The sequence below is a fragment of the Dipodomys spectabilis genome, unplaced genomic scaffold (genome assembly GCF_019054845.1).
Source record: "Dipodomys spectabilis isolate Male_0828 unplaced genomic scaffold, ASM1905484v1 ptg000240l, whole genome shotgun sequence".
Lineage (NCBI taxonomy): Eukaryota > Metazoa > Chordata > Mammalia > Rodentia > Heteromyidae > Dipodomys > Dipodomys spectabilis.
In genome coordinates this window covers 4,011,755-4,031,827 of record NW_024870917.1, presented here as the reverse complement: position 1 = coordinate 4,031,827, position 20,073 = coordinate 4,011,755, and the positions used below count along the sequence as shown (strand labels likewise).

Here is a 20,073-nt window from a genome sequence, read left to right as displayed (position 1 = left end):
GCCCCTGACCGTGAACTTTCACCAGCTGTTGACCACGCTGGCCATGTTTACCCTGGGTGACGGGAGAACCAGAGCTGGCTGGACTGGCTGGGCCAGCTGCCTGGGGCAGGAGGTCAAAGCCAGGGCAGCTGGGAGCCGCAGGCCCCCCCGGGGTGGGGCACTGGTGTCCACAAGCTCCATCTCCATCTACCCTCAAGCCATGCTCCTAGGAACAAATCACCAACAAATAAAATGATGATACGGAAAGTGGAAAGTCACGGTGCTACCTCTATGACCTTGTGTATACAGAAAGATAAACACGCCAGTGATCGTGAGGGGAAAAGAAAAAACAACAGCATACAAGATGTCTCCATGTCTTAGTAGTGCTCTGTGCCATTGGATGGATGGATGGATGGATGGATGGACGGGTGAGTGAGTGGGTGGATTGATGGATGGGTGGATGGGTGGGTGGGTAGATAGATGGATGAGTGGATGGGTAGATGGATGGATGAATGGATGGATGGGTGGATGGATGGATGGATGGGTGGGTGGGTGGGTGGATGGATGGATGGATGGATGGATGGATGGGTGGATAGATAGATGGATGGGTGAGTGGGTGGATGGGTGAACGAGTGGATGGATGGATAAATGGGTGGATGGGTAGGTGAATGGATGGGTGGATGGATGAATGGATGGATGAGTGGGTGGATGAATGGAGGCAAGGGTGGGTGAATGGATGGTGGATGGGTAGAGGGATGCATGGAAGGCTGGATGGATGGCAGGCTGAATAAATTGGTAAAGGGATGGATGGGTTGGTAGGTAGATGAATGGATGCATAGTGGGGGATTGATCGATGGTTGATTAGTGGCTAGGTGGATAAATGGATGGGTGATAGATAAGTGAATGGATGGATAGATGATAGGATGACTGAAGGATGGATGGATGCATAGAGATTTCTAGAAGGTAAATGGAGATACGCGGGGAGATGGAGAGAGACCAGTGCTCATCGGCTATCTGTCTACTCATCTCTATCCATTCCTCCATCTTTCTCACTGGGCATTCAAACGTCTGTCCATTTGTGTGCATGCATGTCTGTCCACCCAGCTCTGTGTGTGTGTGTGTGTGTGTGTGTGTGTGTGTGTGTGTGTGTGTGTGTGCGCACATGTAAAGGTATGGAAGGGAAGTTTGATAACCGCATAAACAGATAGATGAATAGGTGGCCTGGCTGGCTTAGTGGAGAATAGATGGTGGGCAGATAGATGTCCACTTAGACAATTAGATGAATGAACAGATGGAGAGAGGATGAATGGACGGGTGGAATGCAGATGTCTGAGACCACAAGCTAAATGCCAAATTGCCTCTTTCCTCAGGGTGGCAGATAACAATGGCTTCCGCTCCTGCCTGACACCACATGCATTAGCCGGGCCTCAGGGGCCGAGCACCGCAGCCTTCACAATCTGCTGTTCACTGCAGCCGCGTGACATTTACCACTGCCTCTCAGCAGCATCCTGGCCTTTCACGCAGCAAAGCACACAGCTGTTTGTCGCTTGGCTCCCCCTCCAGAGGGTCCTCAAGCCCCCCCAGGTGGAATCAGCCCTGCTTCCTGGCTGAGGGGCGCCTGCCCCCCCAGCCGCCGCCGCCGCCCACCGCGGCTCCACCAATTACTCTAATTGCCCTGTGGTGAGGTTTAATTTATATCGTTATGGCAAGGAAGAACTGGAGGAAGAGTTTCCCTGGCAACCAAGTTTTTAAACATAGGAGCCCTCTGTGTTCTAAAAGCCATTTCTCATCCCATTTCCCCCCTGAAAATTAACTTGGAACTTTTCAGATGGGGAACAGTTTTTCTGCCTAGCTGCAGGTCAGCGTTTACTCCTGGACCCAGCACAGCACAGCGCGGCGCCCTCCCCCTCCCAGAGGCGAGGCCTGGGGAGCTTGTTTCGTTTCCTCTGCCCCTTTGTTCCAAAAAGGCCATTATGAAATGACCAGGGAGAGGCTCTGCCTGCTCCAAAGCATTAGTCACACTCAGGGACAACAGCCTGGCTTCCAGCTTCCTGCTTCCGGTTGAGTTCATTGGTGGTTGAGTTCCAGCAAGAGTCTGTGATGGAGCTCAGGGACAGCCAGGTGGCAGCGGCAGTGACTGCAGGCCCCTCTCCCCAGCCGGAGAAGACAGGCCCAGTGGCCTCTCCAAAGCCACAAGGGACGCAGGAGCTCTTGTCTAAGAGAAGGCCCCTTTCCTCCCCTCTCCACAAACTTATCTCCCCGTTCCTAACACCTCAGTCCCAGCTCCATTACTTCATGATCTGCCTAGCTAGTGACAAGGCCCTTCGAATGTGCCCCACAATGACTTGACTGAGTCAAACCACACATCCATCCAGAATTCAGCCCTGTACACGGCACCTCCTTCTCTCCCCCTCCTCCATTCCCAGCCACACTCTACCGGGATCCACGATCCGCCCTGGCCACCTTTCCACTCTGTAGCCAACCTGCAGCTCCTCTACTTCCCTCTCTAGTCATCCTGTTTCCTTGGAGGAGCTTCCCGTATGGTCCCCAGGGCCCCGGGTGACCTGCGCTGTCCGTTAGTGGCATCAGGTGTCCTGAGGACAAATAGGAGAGTCAGGCTGGGCCAGTTCTTGGTGAGATAAGGGTGTGTGCCAGGTTCACAATTGGTTAAGCATGTGTAAAACAGGTGAGAGACAGTAGAGACTCGTGGTGATAAAGGTACAGGGAGATGTGAGTATCTAAGGCATAGATGGCTGGTGGGTGTAAATATGGGTAAATAAGAGGAGAATAGGCTGGAACCAATGGATAGAAAGATGGATGGATAGATGGATGGATGGATGGATAGATGGATGGATGGATGGGTGGATGGATGGGTGGGTGGGTGGATGAGTGGGTGGATGGGTAGATGAGTGGATGGATGGGTGAGTGGATGGATGGGTGGATGGATGGGTGAGTGGATGGATGGGTGGGTGGATGAGTGGATGGATCGATGGGTGGGTGGATGAGTGGGTGGATGAGTGGATGGATAGGTGGATGAATGAGTGGATGGATGGATGGGTGGATGAATGGGTGAGTGGATGGATGGATGAGTGGATGGATGGGTGAGTGGATGGATGGATGGATGGGTGGGTGGATGGATGGGTGGGTGGGTGGATGGATGGATGGGTGGGTGGATGGATGGATGGATGAGTGGGTGGATGAGTGGATGGATGGGTGGATGAGTGGGTGGGTGGTGGGTGGATGGATGAGTGGATGGATGGATTGGTAGATGGATGGGTGGGTGAGTGGGTGGATGAGTGGATGGATAGGTGGATGAATGAGTGGATGGATGGATGGGTGGATGAATGGGTGAGTGGATGGATGGATGAGTGGATGGATGGGTGAGTGGATGGATGGATGGATGGGTGGGTGGATGGATGGGTGGGTGGGTGGGTGGATGGATGGGTGGGTGGATGGATGGATGGATGAGTGGGTGGATGAGTGGATGGATGGGTGGATGAGTGGGTGGGTGGTGGGTGGATGGATGAGTGGATGGATGGATTGGTAGATGGATGGGTGGGTGAGTGGGTGGATGAGTGGATGGATGGATGGATGAGTGGATGGATGGGTGGATGGATGGGTGGGTGGGTGGGTAGGTAGGTAGATGGATGGGTGGGTGGGTGTATGTATGTATGGATGGATGGATGGGAGGATAGATGGGAGGGTGTATGGATGGATGGGTGGATGGATGGATCAGAAGATAGACAAGAGGGTGGATGGGAGGGTGGATAGATGATGGATAGACAGAAGGATGGATGGGAGGATAGAAAGGAGGGTGGATGAGAGGGTGGATGGGTGAATAGATGGATGAGAGAATGGATGGTAGATGAATAGGGAGCCAGGGTCGCTGACCATTGGGGGATTGTGGATGTGACAGAAAGAGAAACAATGAATCCTTGCATACAGGAAATATTGCTCTTGATAACTTTCAGCTTGAAGTTTTCAGTGACCCTGGGAGAAGGACAGAGCCTCCTGCGGGACCCATTTATTAGGAAAGACAGTTCTGGTCAGCTCATCTCAGCGCTCAGGCTGGCTCTGAGTGCCAGCAGCCAGAGGACATTCAATAACTATTCATTGGAAAGTGATGGATTGATCTTGGACCGCTGCCACTGCAGAGAGACACAGGCCAGATGGGGACAACACAGACACTGCGCTTTGCAGAGCTCCTTCTCCTGCCTTTAGCAATGGGAATAGATGCCCCTGCTGTCAACAACCTTGCTCCACACCGCATGCAGTGACTGCCACCCACACTTGGGGGCCCCAGGGGACACATCCCTCCTGCTGGGACCACCCCTGCGAATAGAAGGCACTTGCTGTAGGGTGTGAGGCAGGGGCAGGTGTGTGTGTGTGTGTGTGTGTGTGTGTGTGTGTGTGTGTGTGTGTGTGTGTGTGTGGAGAGGGTAGGGGGAGAGGGAGGAATGGCAGCAGACCCATCAGGACAACTTGATAAGAGCCAGATCCCAAGAGTCCATGTGTCAACAAAGTCAGGAAGGCCCAGGGGAGTGAGTTCTCAACTCTGAGGAGTTGTTAGGGGATCAAGGGACACAGCAGGTCTGTTAGGGCATCCAGGAAGATGAGTGTGAAGATGGATGGATCCATCCATTTCATCTGTCCACTCATCCGCCTACCCATCTATATATCCATCCACCCACGCATACATCCATTCATGCACCCACCCATCTATACATCCACCCATTCACCCATCCACCTATACATCCATCCATCTATCCATCTATCTACCCATCTGCCCATCCATCCATCTATCCTCCATCCATCCATCCATGCACTCATCCATCCTCCCACCTATACACCCACCCACCCACCCACCTATGCATCCCTACATCTACCCATCTATTTACCCATCTGCCCATCCATCCATCCATCATCCATCTATCCACCTACCCATCTCATCCATCCATCTGCCATCAGTCCATTTGTCTGTCCATCCATCCATCCATTCATCATCCATCTATCCGTCTATCCACCCATCCATCTGTCCATCTATCCATACATCTATCCATCTATCCGTCCATTTATCCATTATCCATCCATCCTTCTGTCCATCCACTCATCTGTTTATCCATCTGTCCATCCATTCATCCATCCATCCATCTCCCCACTCCTTGATCCTCCCCTCTCCAGGAAGGGAAATCTCCAGAGGGGTTGACCACAGACTTGCTCAGATGCTAGAGGAAGAGCCAAGCCCCCACCCATTTCCCCTGAGCCCCTCTCCGCACTTGGAATGCTCATGGGGCAGTCGGGAGAGGACATGTGCTCTCCAGAGAGTTCTAGACCCTGGGATAGGGGAGCAGAACCTACTGCACGGTTCCAGGACCCCTTAGGGGGCTTGGCTTCCCTAGAGTTACAGCTAAAGAGAAATCAAACTTGCCAACAAAGCTCAGTGCTGTTCCTAAGACACTATCCCTCCCTCCCCACCACCCTCGCAGGAAAGCGCGGGGGAGGATAGACTGAGAAGACAAATGCACTTCTGCCTTATCTATAAAGTGCTTAGCTAAGTGACAGGCACATAATAAGTGCTCAATAAATAACCATTATTAGAGGAGGGTGCGGTGGAGGAAATCGGACAGATCAGAATTTAATTCTGCCACGCAGATTTATTGTGTTTTTGCCTAAGGAAACAGAACAGTCCAAGTATCTGAGCTCCCCACCTCTCCTTCCATCCCAGCTGACTTTGCGGCCGTGTCCTCCCATCCCCTTTGCCTACAGCAGAAAGAAAGAAGCAAAAGCCAATCTGGCATGCTTGGCTGAGCCCTTGCCTCTCCTGCCCACAGCTCCCTCCAACTTGGTGTTTAATTTCCCTGGGTCGGAAAGAAGCATTCTGATGATCCGAGTTAATTCAAAATGTAAATTTCATCTCCTATCAGCTAATGGCCCTGAGCTCCTCTTCACAAAGCGGGAGCGCTGTCACAGGACCCCAGTTCCTCACCTCCATTCTTAAGGGGGATGGAGCCCTTGCCAACATTTCAGACAGCCACAGCCCCGCACCCACCGAGGCCAGACCCGAGTCACCTCCAAGAGCAGAGTGTTCTATTAACCCACAGGACCGGGGCAGGGTCAAATCCCACAGCTAGTTTCAGCCCTGGAGGCTCCAACTGGACGAGACCGGTCCCCAGGGCTAGTCCAGGCCTCTGTCCACTCATCTGGACCTAGAGCCTTGGCAGAGAATGGCCTGTCAGGCCAGGCTCGGTGAAGATGCCCAGGGTGAAGGCCCAGCCCTGAAAGTTGTCCCACTCCGGGGGCTGGCAGCAGGTCTGGTGGGGTCATGTCCGCCAAGCGGGCATCCAGCTGGGGTCACGGTCATGGCTCAAAGCCAGTGTGTCCCAGAAGCTCTAACACCAGCTGGCCAAGTGACTTTGTGTGTGTATGTGTGTGTGTGTGTGTGTGCGTGCCCATGCATGCGTGCATACATGTGTGTGCACACACACGTACCAGTACTGGAGCTTGAACTCAAGGCCTGAGCACTCTTCCTTAGCTTTTGTCTCTCAAAAGCTAGTGTTCTACCATTTGAGCCACGCCTCTCCTTCTGACATTTTGCTGATTCATTGGAGATAAGCGTCTCACACACTTTCCTGCTTGGAGTTGGCTTCAAACTTCAAGGCTCCCATCTCAGCCTCCTGAGGAGCTAGGATCACAGGCATGAGCCACCGGCGCCCGGCTGGACACAGGACTTTCGCAGGCTCTGCCCCTCATCTGGGTATTGGAGCAATGACTTAGGGGCTCACAATGGACTTTGGAGGCCCCAGGTCCAGCAGGCAGCGACCTTGACCTTGGGCCCCGGATGAGTTCATCTTCTTGGAACCCCCAGGATTCCCTCCAGGAGAAACGGGTGGGGGGCCCTTGGGGTGGTGGCGCTCCCTTCCTGCAGGTGCACGCTGGCCTCCAGCTCACCGTGCCAAGCAAGTTAAACGAACTTTGGTTTCTCTTGGATTTTATAAACAACTTTATAAAATGATGATTTCCGTATCATAAAACTCACCCATTAAAAACGCACAGTTCTGTGGTGTTTTATAAACGCGCAGTGACGTTACCATGACCTCACTCTGGGGCTGTTTCCATCACCCCGAAAAGGGGTGGGGCCTCTGTTTTGGACCTTCCTTAGGACCCTTCCCACCCCACCATCCCCCCCCCCCCCGGGTCCAGGCTTGTGTTCTATGTCTCCACGCTGGCCAGCCTGGACATGTGACTAAAATACATCCCAGCAGAGCTTGCTGGTGGCCACTCTGCCCGAGGGGTCGCTCTGGCAAAGAATGCAGGATGTGGCTGCCATGATGTCTTCCTTTTATTTTTTAATCCCTAAGTAAATTCTTTTCAACGGTGTTGATATTTTTCCGGTGAAGCGAGCGGGTCACTTGCTCAGGTTAGCGTTGTCCACAGAAAGCAGATGAACAGGAGGCACATGGAAGCCAGCCCTCGGTCCTGCCTGGAGCTTCTTCACGTCCCTTGGCCATCTGTCAGAGGCTGGGGCCGCTCCGCCCCTGCCCTCGCTCCTTCATCCGCGCTGTGCTGCCTGTCCTCCAAGTTACCAGCGCTCGGTGGAGCTGTCAACAACCTCCACGGGACAGCTGTGAGCTCCCGCCCTCCCTCCCCATCCCACCCCTCGCTCCGTCCCCATGCAGTCGACAACGAGCTTAATTATGCAATTAAAGTCATTTTCCTGGGCTGAACAAATATTTACAGCATATTTTGCTGTAAATTGCTTTGCCTGGAGAATAGATCTGCCATCCGGGCGGGCAAACAGTCACACATTTACATATCCCGTTACCAAGGGGCTCACAGCTGAGCCGGGCTGTGCTGACCCGGGCTGTGTGGGCCGAGAACCCGAGGGAGGAGCGTGGATGGAAAGCTGGCAGGTGTCAGCCACGCAGACGTGTTCCCAGCCCCACTCCTGAGCAGCCATGACGTGCGCAGCTCCTCTGCGCCAGCCCCGAGTCCCTGCGCCGCCACGCCACGCAGAGACCTCAGCTTTGTCCTGACGCGAGAGGGCTCAGGTGGCCGGCAGTGGCAGCGTCCTGTGTGGGCTCTGTTCTGGAATAATCAGACCCACACAGGCTGCTCTTCCTGTCATTCGTGCGGCGCTCCTGGAAGGGTCTGGAACCGGAGCCTGTCCCCACCCCCACTGAGCTGAGCTTCACCGTGTCAATAGGGACAGAAACTCCAGGCAAAACTAAAGGGGAGTGGGCAGAAGCCACCACCGGCTCCATTTTACTCTGTCCAGAATACATTTCCCCACGCCCCTGTGGCCAGCTGGGCCCGCAGAGCTGTTTAGCCCGGGTTTTCTTCATTCAAGTACACCCCTTGGGGACCTTGTAAGAGCCACAGGTACTGTAAGGCAGAGGGTGGACAGGAGCCAGGGTCAAAGCACACAGGATGGGAGGCCGTGACCTCTCAGACACTTCCTGAATGAAGGCGGGTCCTCAGCCCTGCGGAGGGTTGAGGGCTCCAGAGGGCCTGGCGTGGACAGGGGCAGGGCAGGGGCAGCAGCTCTTCACCTGCCACCCTGATACCAGGCTTGGCTGGGCAGGATGGCTCTTGGCATCACGCCAGGCCTGTTTCTGTGAACTCGCCACCCAAGGCAGGCCCCAGCTGCCTGGAAGAGGTCGGAGGCAAAAGAAGAATTTCAGTGGCCTGTACCCCCATGAGCATCCTGTTGCCACCTACAGAATTTGATCCCAAGCACAGAAAGCAAGTGGCAGGTGGAGCCGGGCGCCGATGGCTCACGCCTGTCATCCTAGCTGCTCAGGAGGCTGAGATAGGAGGATTGCGGTTCAAAGCCAGCCCAGATGCTTATCTCCAATTAGTCACCAGAAAACTGAAAGTGGCACTGTGGCTCAAGTGCTTGAGTGCCCATCTTGAGCTGAAGAACTCAGGGACAGTACCCAGGCTCAGAGTTCAAGCCCCATGACCAACCCAAAGAAAAAAAAAAAAAAAGTTGCAGGTGGTGACAGGATTGCACACAAACACTCCTGAAGCAGAGAAGCGGCTGTCAAGTCTGGAAGGTCAGCCTTGTCTTTAAGGCCCCACCACTGTGCAATAAGGTTAGTTTCTAGTTTGGGGGCATGACAACTTTATAATAAGCATCCTTGCAGCTAAATCTTTGGGCCTAGCCAGTGGTTTTCCCCTTAGGCAGATTTCTTAAAGGTGTAGATGCAGGAGAAGGGGGGATGTGGGGGGGGGGGCACTGTTTGGAGGACAGAAGTGGAGGCTGGGGGAAGGGCCTAGTCCCCAGCTCCAGCCATAGGCTTGCGTCTCCTGACAGGAGGCTTTGGAATCTGAGAACACATCCAGACTCTACCTCAAGCCCAGGGAACACATGGGCAGGCGTGGGTGTGAGTAAACCCTCCAGAGCACATTGGATTCAGCAAGTGGCTTCTCGGTCAGTGGCTTGGGCCTTACAACATGCCAGTTTGTCTGAGAGGCTGGCTGTGGCCCTGCATCCCTTAAAAGAGAAGGAAACTTGCCTGTTTAGTGTACATCCCTGCCTCAGTTTCCCTAGAGATCCAGGACATTTGCCAAAGGAGAGCCCAGGTGTGATTAGTAGAAGAACTGCCCCCTGGGGTGTGTCCAGTTAACACTTCCCAGTCCCACCCAGAAAGGAAAACACAGCAGACGGAAATACTGATTATCTTCGGGACAAACGTGTCACACCAAGTTTATGGTTTGTTTGGATTATTTTGTAGCAGCCAGTAAGTTCCAGAGCAGCAGAGACACCTGCCCTAGACCTCATTCACACAGTACAGCCACTGTCCGCTTTCCCTTCTCAAGGCGGCTTTTCCCCACGCCCCACCCTGCAAACCACAGTGGAGAAACTGCTCTTCAAAAAAGGCCAGCGGCAGCACCGGGATGCCAAGCACTTCCTGGAGAAAGGCTGAGCCCCTGAAGCCCAAAACACACTGCGAATGCTGCGTCTGTCCGGCTGAGTAGGCCTGTTGCTGCTACGGGGCGCCAACTAGTGGCGGCAGAGGCCTCTGCAGCCGGAAGTACAGCCTTGTCACCTCTGTGATTGGTTCTGTCCCTTCCTGCATCTCCCCATGGCTCCTTCTGATCCCTCCCCTCCCCTGTCCCCTTTCCCCCACTTCAAGGGCAATTCTGCAGGGTCCCCGCTTTCTCAGGGGCGAGGTAGGATTTAAATCACAGAGTGTCTCATCAGAACAGTTTTTGGTGGATTCAATAGGGAAAACAAAGCAAAGCAAATCCAAATTTTCTATAAAAGTTTATTTTGCAATTTCCCCTACCCCCCCCCCCCCGAGATGATAAAGACACACATCATAATTATGTAAAGATAGTGTATAAAAATAATTTAAACACATGTATTAGTAACAAAGCAACATTTCTTTCTAGTAACCACTAGTAGGTAAATCTTGCCCGAGATTCTCCCAAAGGTGTTAAATAGATTTTTAGACAACAGGACAGACAGAAACACACGCACAAATACACAAAATACACCTATGTACAACTCAAGTATTTTTTTCTGTGCATTCTAACTCACTGAGATAACTAAAGTGAAAAGACTGAAGGCCAGAGAGACCTTAATGTGGAACCAAACATGCACTGGGTGTGAGTTCTGGATTCTCCCTAAGATTCTTCTCCTACTATCTACAGCTAGCGGCCTGTCCTGTGCGCCTCTCACCTAACCACGGTGTGAATGATCAGCTCCCAGTGTGCTGGCTTGCTACTGTGGACTTGGGGAGAAGGGCTGCCTCTGGCTGCGATGCATCCTCTGATGGGACGGGCTGGTTCTACAGACCCCCCCAACACACACACACACTCCCCATTACATCTGGCTGATTCGTTGCTTCAGAGCCAGGACCTCTCTCTCTATTTCATACGGCAGATCGGCATTGACTTGATCTTCCAGGTATTTCTCCACATCTTCCACTTCCTTCTCCCAGAACTCCTTGGAGATGCTAAAGAGTTCCTCCATGTTGACATTCCCCAAGCCTTTCAGGTTCAGGGCGTCCTGCTTGGGGATGTAGCCGATGGGCGTGAGCCGGGCGCTGTTCTCCCCGTTGATTCGGTTGAACATCCACTCCAGAACCCTGCTGTTCTCCCCGAAGCCAGGCCACAGGAACTTCCCTTCCTTGTCCTTCCGGAACCAGTTGACATGGAAGATCTTGGGCAGCCTGGCTGCCGGGCGGTGGGCCATGCTCAGCCAGTGGGTCAGGTATTTGCCAAAGTTGTAGCCGAAGAAGGGCCGCATGGCAAAGGGGTCGTGCATGATGACCTTGCCTGTCAAACAAAGGCAGACGCATCCATGTGCCTTGTGCCCACAGGAAACAGAGGCCTTTATTGACTGCTGAGCTAAGCAAGCCTGGGTCTCTCTCTCTCTCTCTCTCTCTCTCTTTACACACACACACACACACACACACACACACACACACACACACAAACACACACACACAGAGGCAGAGCCCAAGAGAACCTGACTTTACCTTTGTGTTCTGCAGCCGCTGTGGCCTCTGACCTCATGGCAGCGCCCACAAACACCCCATGCTGCCAGCTGAGAGCTTCGTAGACGAGAGGCACCCCTTGGTGAAGCAGGATAAAAGAAGAGACGGTTGGTTCAGGCTGTGTGTTAATACCGGGACTTGAAGTCAGGACCTGGGTGTTGTCCCTGAGCTTTTTTGTCCAGGAGGGCACTCTCCCATTTGAGCCACACCTCCAGTTCTGACTTTTTGCTGGTTTTGTCTTTGTCTTGGCTGGCTTTGAACCAGGACCTCGAGCTGAGTAGCTGGATTACAGGTGTGAAGCACTCGTGTCCGCTTCTCTAAGCACCTGACACTCACACTCCCCGACCAGTGGCACCATTTCACATAGGAAAAGACAGCCAAGCAGCAGCTCTTAAAGCATTCTGTAGACCAGAGTCTTGTTATTTAGAGCTCGCAGTCCTCCTGCCTTGGTATTCCAAGTCCTGGGGTCCCAGGCATGTGACACCATGCCCCGCCAGCAGCATCTTTTAAATTGAGCTGGTTTTTCATATGCAAAGCTAACACTGGTAAGTCAAAGGAATGCCACCGGGGTCCTCCGAGGTCCCCAAGTGAACAGCAGAACTGTTCCGAGCTCCCCTCGATCACAGACCCCAAAAGGATATGCGACCACAGGGGTCAGTTGTACGCTGGAGCTTGCCTGGGAGTCTAGACTCGGGGAAAGGAAGGCCTTCGGCACCCCTGACTAGGTCACGGAAGAAGAGAGGTTTTACACCCCACCGGCCACCCCAGCGGCGCGCCGTCTGAGCAGAGAGGGGCCTTACCAGCAGGTCTGCGGCCGCCAAAGATGATGCCCTCGATGGGCACGCCTTCCGGAGACTCCCAGGCAGGGTCAATGATGGGGCACTGGCTGGCAGGGGTGCAGAACCGCGAGTTGGGGTGGGCACAGGGCTCCCCTAGAGAGGGGGGGGAGTGTTGGTGTTGGTGTCTGGGCATAGCAGGCCCTCACAGCCCAGCCCAGCCCACAAACTCCACGACCAGGATCCTGCTGCGCCCTCCCCCCCTCCCCCCTCCCCCCCCCCCCGCCCCCGCTCCCGGGCCTCAGGGGCTCACCATCCTGTGGTGTCCACTCCCTGTTCTTCCAGGACGTGATGGTGACCCCCGGGGCCAGAGGCTCGTCCATGCCTTCCCAGTAGACGCCTCCGTCACTGGTCTCTGCCACATTGGTGAATATGGTGTTTCTCTGGATGGTCTTCATGGCATTGGGGTTTGTCTTTCCAGAGGTGCCAGGAGCCACCCCAAAGAAACCATTTTCTGGGTTGATAGCCCTTAAGTTACCTGGAAAGTAGTAAAACAGAGAAGCAATGAATGCCAAGCAAAGCACTGTGAGTCTTTTGTTGGTTAATTAGAAATAAGAATCTTAATTAGAGATAAGAATCTTACAAGAAGCCTTGACTGGCTTCTCACGATGATCCTCAGCTCTCAGCTTCCAGGACAGCTACAATTACAGCTGTGTACCAGCACAGCCAGTTTTTTTTTTTTTTTTCCAGTCCTGAGGCTTGAACTCAGGGCCTGGGCACTGTCCCTGAGCTTCTTTTGCTCAAGGCTAGCTGTCTACTATTTGAGTCACAGCACCGCTTCTGGCTTTTTCTGTGTGTGTGGTACTGAGGCATCAAACCCAGGGCTTCATGCATGCTAAGCAAGCACTCTACCACGGAGCCACCTGCCCAGCCCCCACCCCCTTTTTGTGCAATAGTTCTCATTAACTTTGCCTTTGGCTTTGGACCACAATCTCCTATCTCTGCCTCCCCCCATGTAATTTTTTTACATTGTGCTGCGCTAAGACTTATGTCCAACTCTTCACCTCCTCTTCAGTGCCCCGCATACTGTTTTCACAAGTGTCAGTGTGTGAACACACTGCAGCCCAGGTGTCTAACAGAGGCCACCACATTCCTAAGGCTCCCGCAGAGTCTGGACCGGGTCAACACCCGCCCTGTGAGCTGTGGGAACTGCTGACCTCCAGGGAACCCCAGCTTGCACCCACAGTCACCTTGGCTGTCGAACTTCATCCAGGCAATGTCGTCGCCCACACACTCTACTTTCCACCCTGGGAGCGTGGGGTTCATCATGGCCAGGTTGGTCTTCCCGCAGGCACTGGGGAAGGCTGCTGCCAGGTACTTCTTCTCACCCGCAGGGTTCGTGATACCCAGAATCTGCCAAGACAAGGCTCATTGTTACGGCCTTTGTTCCTTCCTGGGTATGAAACTGTCACATGAAGCCCATTTTTTCCTAGGATGCAGATGTGTTCGTGGTGTGGGCAGGGGCTGAGGAAGCACAAGCCAAGTGCTAGCAGGCTCACACCTGAAATCCTAGCTACTCAAGAGGCTGAGATGGGAAGATTATGGGTCTAAGCCAGCCTGGGCAGAAAAGTGTGATCATCTTTCTCCAAAACAGCCAGCAAAAAGATGGGCTGGAAGCTCAAGTGATAGAGTGCCAGCTAAGCAAGCAAGTCAGGTCAGAGTGCCAGGCTCTGAGTTCAAGGCCTGATATTGGCAAAACAACAAAACAAAAGAAAAGATTAAGAGAAATAAAATCCAAAAACAATTCAGAGAAAGATTTAAAGCTGTATTGATGTAGGAAGCAGGGAGGGAAAGGGGGAGGGAAAGAGAGAAGGAAGGAAGGAAGGAAGGAGGGAGGGAGAAAAGGAAGGGAGGAAGGGAGGAAGGGAGGAAGGGAGGAAGGGAGGTAGGAGGGGCGGTGAGGAACTCTGGAGGAGGAGGAAGGGGGGGAGGGGGTCGGGTCCGATGCTCACCAGCATGTGCTCGGCCAACCAGCCCTCCTCCTTGGCCAGCCTGCTGGCCATCCTGAGGGCGAAGCACTTCTTCCCCAGCAGCGAGTTCCCGCCGTAGCCGCTCCCGAAGGAGACGATCTCTCTGCGGTCCGGGAGGTGGGCGATGAGCGTGAGCTCCGGGTTGCAGGCCCAGTTGTTGACCAGGGGCCCTGCGAGTGAGCGAGCGGCCGTGAGTGCGGCCCGGCCCCGCCCCGCCCCGCCCCGCGCCACCTTGGCACCCGCACCCGGCACCGCACCCCGGCACCCCGTGCCCCGGCACCCCAGCACCCGCACCCCGGCACCCCGCGCCCCGGCACCCCGGTACCCCCGCGCCCCGGCACCCCGGCACCCCGCGCCCCGGCACCCCGGCACCCCGCGCCCCGGCACCCACACTCCGGCACCCCGGCACCCCACGCCCCGGCACCCTGGCACCCCGGCACCCCGCGCCCCGGCACCCACACTCCGGCACCCCGGCACCCACACTCCGGCACCCGCACCCCGGCACCCCGCACCCCGGCACCCACACTCCGGCACCCCGGCACCCCACGCCCCGGCACCCGCACCCCGGCACCCCGCGCCCCGGCACCCACACTCCGGCACCCCGGCACCCACACTCCGGCACCCGCACCCCGGCACCCCGCACCCCGGCACCCACACTCCGGCACCCCGGCACCCCACGCCCCGGCACCCGCACCCCGGCACCCCGCGCCCCGGCACCCACACTCCGGCACCCCGGCACCCACACTCCGGCACCCGCACCCCAGCACCCCGCACCCCGGCACCCACACTCCGGCACCCCGCGCCCCGGCACCCCGCACCCCGGCACCCCGCACCCCGGCACCCACACTCCGGCACCCCGCGCCCCGGCACCCCGCACCCCGGCACCCACACTCCGGCACCCCGGCACCCCACGCCCCGGCACCCGCACCCCGGCACCCCGCGCCCCGGCACCCACACTCCGGCACCCCGCGCCCCGGCACCCCGCACCCCGGCACCCCGCACCCCGGCACCCACACTCCGGCACCCCGCGCCCCGGCACCCGCGCCCCGGCACCCACACTCCGGCACCCCGGCACCCCACGCCCCGGCACCCGCACCCCGGCACCCCGCGCCCCGGCACCCACACTCCGGCACCCCGCGCCCCGGCACCCCGCACCCCGGCACCCCGCACCCCGGCACCCACACTCCGGCACCCCGCGCCCCGGCACCCACACTCCGGCACCCCGCGCCCCGGCACCCGCGCCCCGGCACCCACACTCCGGCACCCGCGCCCCGGCACCCACACTCCGGCACCCGCACCCCGGCACCCCGCACCCCGGCACCCCGCACCCCGGCACCCCGCGTCCCGGCACCCCGCGTCCCGGCACCCACACTCCGGCACCCCGCGCCCCGGCACCCCGCGTCCCGGCACCCACACTCCGGCACCCCGCACCCCGGCACCCCGCACCCCGGCACCCCGCGTCCCGGCTCTCTCACGGCCACCTCCGCGGCTTGAACTTGGGGCTCAAGGGCGCACGTACTTTTGAGGGGCAGCGGGCAGCCCACGGAGTGCAGGCACTTGATGAACTCCCCGTCGCCCAGGGCCTGCAGCACGGCCGTGCCCATGCGCGTCATGACCCGCATGCTGGCCACCACGTAGGGAGAGTCCGTCAGCTCGATGCCCACCTTGGCCAGCGGCGAGCCCAGCGGGCCCATGCTGAAGGGGATCACGTACATGGTGCGACCTGCGCGGCGGGCGGAGGGCACGTCAGCGCGCCCGTGACGTCAGCGCGCCGCGCTCACGCCCCCGCCTCACGTCACCCGGGGCCGCGCTCACGTCCAACCTCGACGTCACCCGGGGCCACATTCACCCCCCCCACACCCTGACGTCACCCGGGGCCACGTTCACCCCCCCACCCTGACGTCACCCAGGGCCACGTTCACCCCTCTGGCGTCACCCAGGGCCACGTCCACCCCCCCCCACCCTGACGTCACCCGGGGCCACGTTCACCCCCCACCTCCACCGTCACCGATTTTCTCAGCCCCAGACTTTGAAAATTAAGGTGTTTTTAGAATCACACAATTGGGTGCTGTGAGCGCGCATGCGTAGAACTCAGCTCTGGGCTACTAGAAACACATGCGCAGAACACAGCCACTGGGCAGCTAGGCCTGCACATGCGCAGAACTCGGCAATTGGGTGGCAGGATGTGCGCATGCGTAAATGGGTGCTCGTTGGTTTGTTTTTTAAATTTGGAACAGAGGCTGAGCCAGCGAGTTTCCTTCCTGTGACCAAGACCTTGAGGAAGAGTCACAGGGACAGTTAGCTGTCCTTCTGTCCTTGGAGGCTGACGGGTACTCACCCTTCATGCACCCAGGGAACCTGGCATTGAACGCTTTCTCGAAGTCCTCTTCTGACATCCAGCGACCCAGCTGGCTGAGGCCGGTCTTGGGGATGGGCACTGTGTCCCTTTGCTCTTGGGTAATGATCACGGTCTTGCTTTCTATCCTGGCCACATCCCTGGGGTCCGTGAGAGCCAACCAGCTGCAAAAGTCATGGGATTCCCGTGAGCCAAGCATCAGGAAGACACCTGGCTGGCTCCTCATCACCGTCTGGCACATGGCAGTGACCCCTAAGGGTGAAGTCACAGCAACTAGAACATGGCCAGATAGACTACACTGAGAGTAGTATCAGGAGTCTAATTTGCAAAGGGCTTCTCAGTTAGAGCCTGGGCGGCTCTGCTAGCATCATGAGTCTCTGGGGCTCTGATGGGTTTTTAAGTGTTTTGGGGTGCTCAGTAGCTTCTCATTGGCTGCTCCCCACCAAGGATGCCAAGAAGAGGGTGAGACTGGAGGGGCACTCACCAGTTGTGATACTTGCGGAGCTTCTTGATGATGCCCTCTTCCTGCATGCGGCCCAGCAGCCGCTGGTTCTCCTCCTCCGAGCCATCGCAGATATGGATGTAGTCCGGCTCACACAGCTGCCCATTGCTCTCCACAAACTCCCTCACGGCCCGGGGCAGGCTGTCCAGGGTGCCTTGGACGACCTTGGCTGATAAGTCCACACGGTTATGCAGCTGAGGAGCCATTGCTACCAAGGTGCTGCTGGGCACGGGCACCAACGTCACCTGAAACAGAAAGCGGGAGCTTCCTGATCACGCGGGCACACAAACACCTTCCAGCCCATCCCACCAGCTGCTTGGAGAGTTATTCGCTAAGGAAGAAAAAAAAAAGTGAGTTTGTGGCATCTGTGTTATTTCAGAAAGGTGACTGGGAAGAGAAGACTCACCTTTGATCCTTTGGAGGGTCTGGCTCAGAGGTCCAAGTGCAGGCGGCCCTTTCTGTCCCCTGCCAGGGCTGTGTTCCCAGTGGGACGGCCGTCCTGGGAGGCAGAGCCCAGGCTTTAAGTACTGTGAGGAGGGACAGCCCTGCCCTCCGCAGCACGGGAGGCTCGACCCTGACGTCAGGGGCAGGTCTTTGGATCCCAGCCCCGGTCAGTGATGTTTTGGACAAACTTGCCACAGTAAACTGCGGGGAGATAATGATTGAACAGAAAACTTGTTAATGAGTGTTCGGAGGCCTCCAGACCTCTGTGGCCGCCATGGTGAGTCCTTACACAACGTCTATTGACTAAACTTTGACCCCATTCGGTGCTGATGCAAAGCACACACCCTTTCCTTGACAGGCAGGTAGGGGTCAAGGACAAGGCTGGCCAGGGCACCCCCTGGGGTTCATGTGCTGCTGGCAGCACACTTTGTGTGCCAGTGGCTCCTGGTTGTCAAAACACTACTTATGAGGTGTCACTCCATAGTCAAAGTTCACGAGAAGAATAGCATACCGTAATTCTGCACGTGGGCACCTCACTGGCAGAGCTTGGCACCATCTGAGCTTACTGGGGACTTGGGGCCTGACCGAGTGCCCTGACACTCCCAGATATAGATTCCATAAGGCAAATGTCTACATCCATTGTTCTGAGAGAGAGAAAGAGGAACTGTCAGGTAGATGGGGATACAACGTGGTGAAGCAGGCTGGCATCAGTGGCTCACCCCTGTAAACCCAGCCACTCAGGAAGTCTAAGGATCACTGTTGGAAGCCAGCTCAGACAGGAAAGTCTATGAAACTCTTATCTCCAATTAAACATCAAAAGGCCAGAAGTGAAGCTATGGCTCAGGTGGTAGAGTGCTAGCACAAAAGTTGAGCACAAAAACAGTTTGGGCACAAAGGCTCAGGGACAATGTCCAGGCCCTGAGTTCAAACCCCAGGGCCAGCGCTCACACACACACACACACACACACACACACACACACACACACACACACAGAGTGATGAACCAACCAGGCACTGGTGGGTTCATGTCTATAATACTAACTATTCAGGAGACTGAAATCTGAGGATTACAGTCCAAAGCCAGCCTAGGCAAGAAAGTCCATGAGTTCAAGCCACAGGACTGGCACAAAAATTGGGGGGACTCTTTCCATGCAGTGTTGCTGCATCTTAGGGCTTTCCCCACAACCTTATTCACAGGTGGCAGCAGGAGGCTGAAAAGGGGGAAAGGACACCTTCCCCTTGGAGGTTCCCCTCCCCAAGGATGCCAGGACTGATGGGAAGCCTGCATCTGGCTGAGCCTTTCTTCTAGCCCTTTCTGGACATGGGTGTTCTGGCTTCTGAAGTGCTTATGTCTCCTGTGTGTCATATTTATTGTCTTAGAATTAGACCTGTTCTGTAGACAGGAAGAAAGGTGGGCCCAGGTCCCAAAAGTCCAGGCTTTCTCTCAGGAGCCAGGACAGGAATCCTGTGTGGGTGCCCTGCCCATTCTCCTGATAGGGTCTCAGCAGGTCAGGACCCGCGGAAGGGGCTCCTGGGTCAGCTCCTGCACTGACGGAAAGCCGGCCTCTCCATCAAGCTTGTCCTACAAGGATTCCGTTCTCCAAAACCTGCATTTGCTTAAGACTAGACATTCTGGGGGCTGGGAAGGTGGCTCAGTGGTAGAGCGCTTGCCTAGCATGCGTGAGGCCCTGGGTTCGATTTCTCAGCACCACATAAGCAGAAAAGTCCAGAAGTGGCGCTGTGGCTCAAGTGGTAGAGCGCTAGCCTTGAACTGAAGAGCTGAGGGACAGCGCCCAGGCCCAGAGTTCAGGCCCCACAACTGACAAGAAAGGAAAAGACACTCTGTGTCTGTCCTGCAACTCTTATCATCAGTTAACCACCAAAAAGCCAGGAGTAGTGGCAGAACACCAGTCTTGAGCAACAAACCCCAGGGGCAGGGCAGGAGAGCAAAGGGCATCCCCATGTCCAGACTAGGAAACCGAGGCAGAGATCAAGTAGCCACTCCTGGCTGGCTGGTGGGGTCCAGAGAGGAGAGATGAGCTCAGGCAAGCTGGGCCCTAGAACACACCTCACTCCATATACTATAGCATTACCTCTTCTAGAAACTTCCTTGTTGCACATCGTCCCCTCCCCCCAACCCAGAGGTATTGGGCTACACACAGCTGTCCCTAGAGGTGATAGGACACTTTTCGCTTTCCTTGCAAGTCTGAGGTGTTTTTTTTTTGGGGGGGGGGGTGCTTGGCGGCTCTGGGAGATTGCACTTAAGCACCGAGACCTTTATAACAGTTGTAAAGAATTTGCTTAGCAAGCCACCAGACCTTCAGTCTAATTTAATAACCACCCAGCCTGCTGGCCGGGGCCGAGGGAGCACTGGGTGAGAAGTCAGGCTCCTCACAGCCGGCCTGACAGATCCAGACACTTCCAGCTCAGGCCCAGGACCAGGGCCACCTGCTGGCCGAGCCATGGAAGGGTCCACAGA

General features: G+C 56.1%; 1 protein-coding gene across 1 annotated transcript; it reads right to left on the bottom strand.

Moving 5' to 3' along the window:
• Window positions 1-10,226: 10,226 nt before the first annotated feature.
• Window positions 10,227-17,663, bottom strand: Pck1 (phosphoenolpyruvate carboxykinase 1). The gene is made up of 10 exons (XM_042699217.1): window positions 17,557-17,663; window positions 17,133-17,395; window positions 16,631-16,812; window positions 15,812-16,015; window positions 14,275-14,462; window positions 13,513-13,675; window positions 12,576-12,800; window positions 12,287-12,418; window positions 11,469-11,564; window positions 10,227-11,265 (listed from the first exon to the last, which is right to left on the bottom strand). The coding sequence occupies exons 2-10, from the start codon at window positions 17,354-17,356 to the stop codon at window positions 10,811-10,813; spliced, it is 1,869 nt and encodes a 622-aa protein (XP_042555151.1). The 5' UTR covers window positions 17,357-17,395; window positions 17,557-17,663; the 3' UTR covers window positions 10,227-10,810.
• Window positions 17,664-20,073: the final 2,410 nt, after the last annotated feature.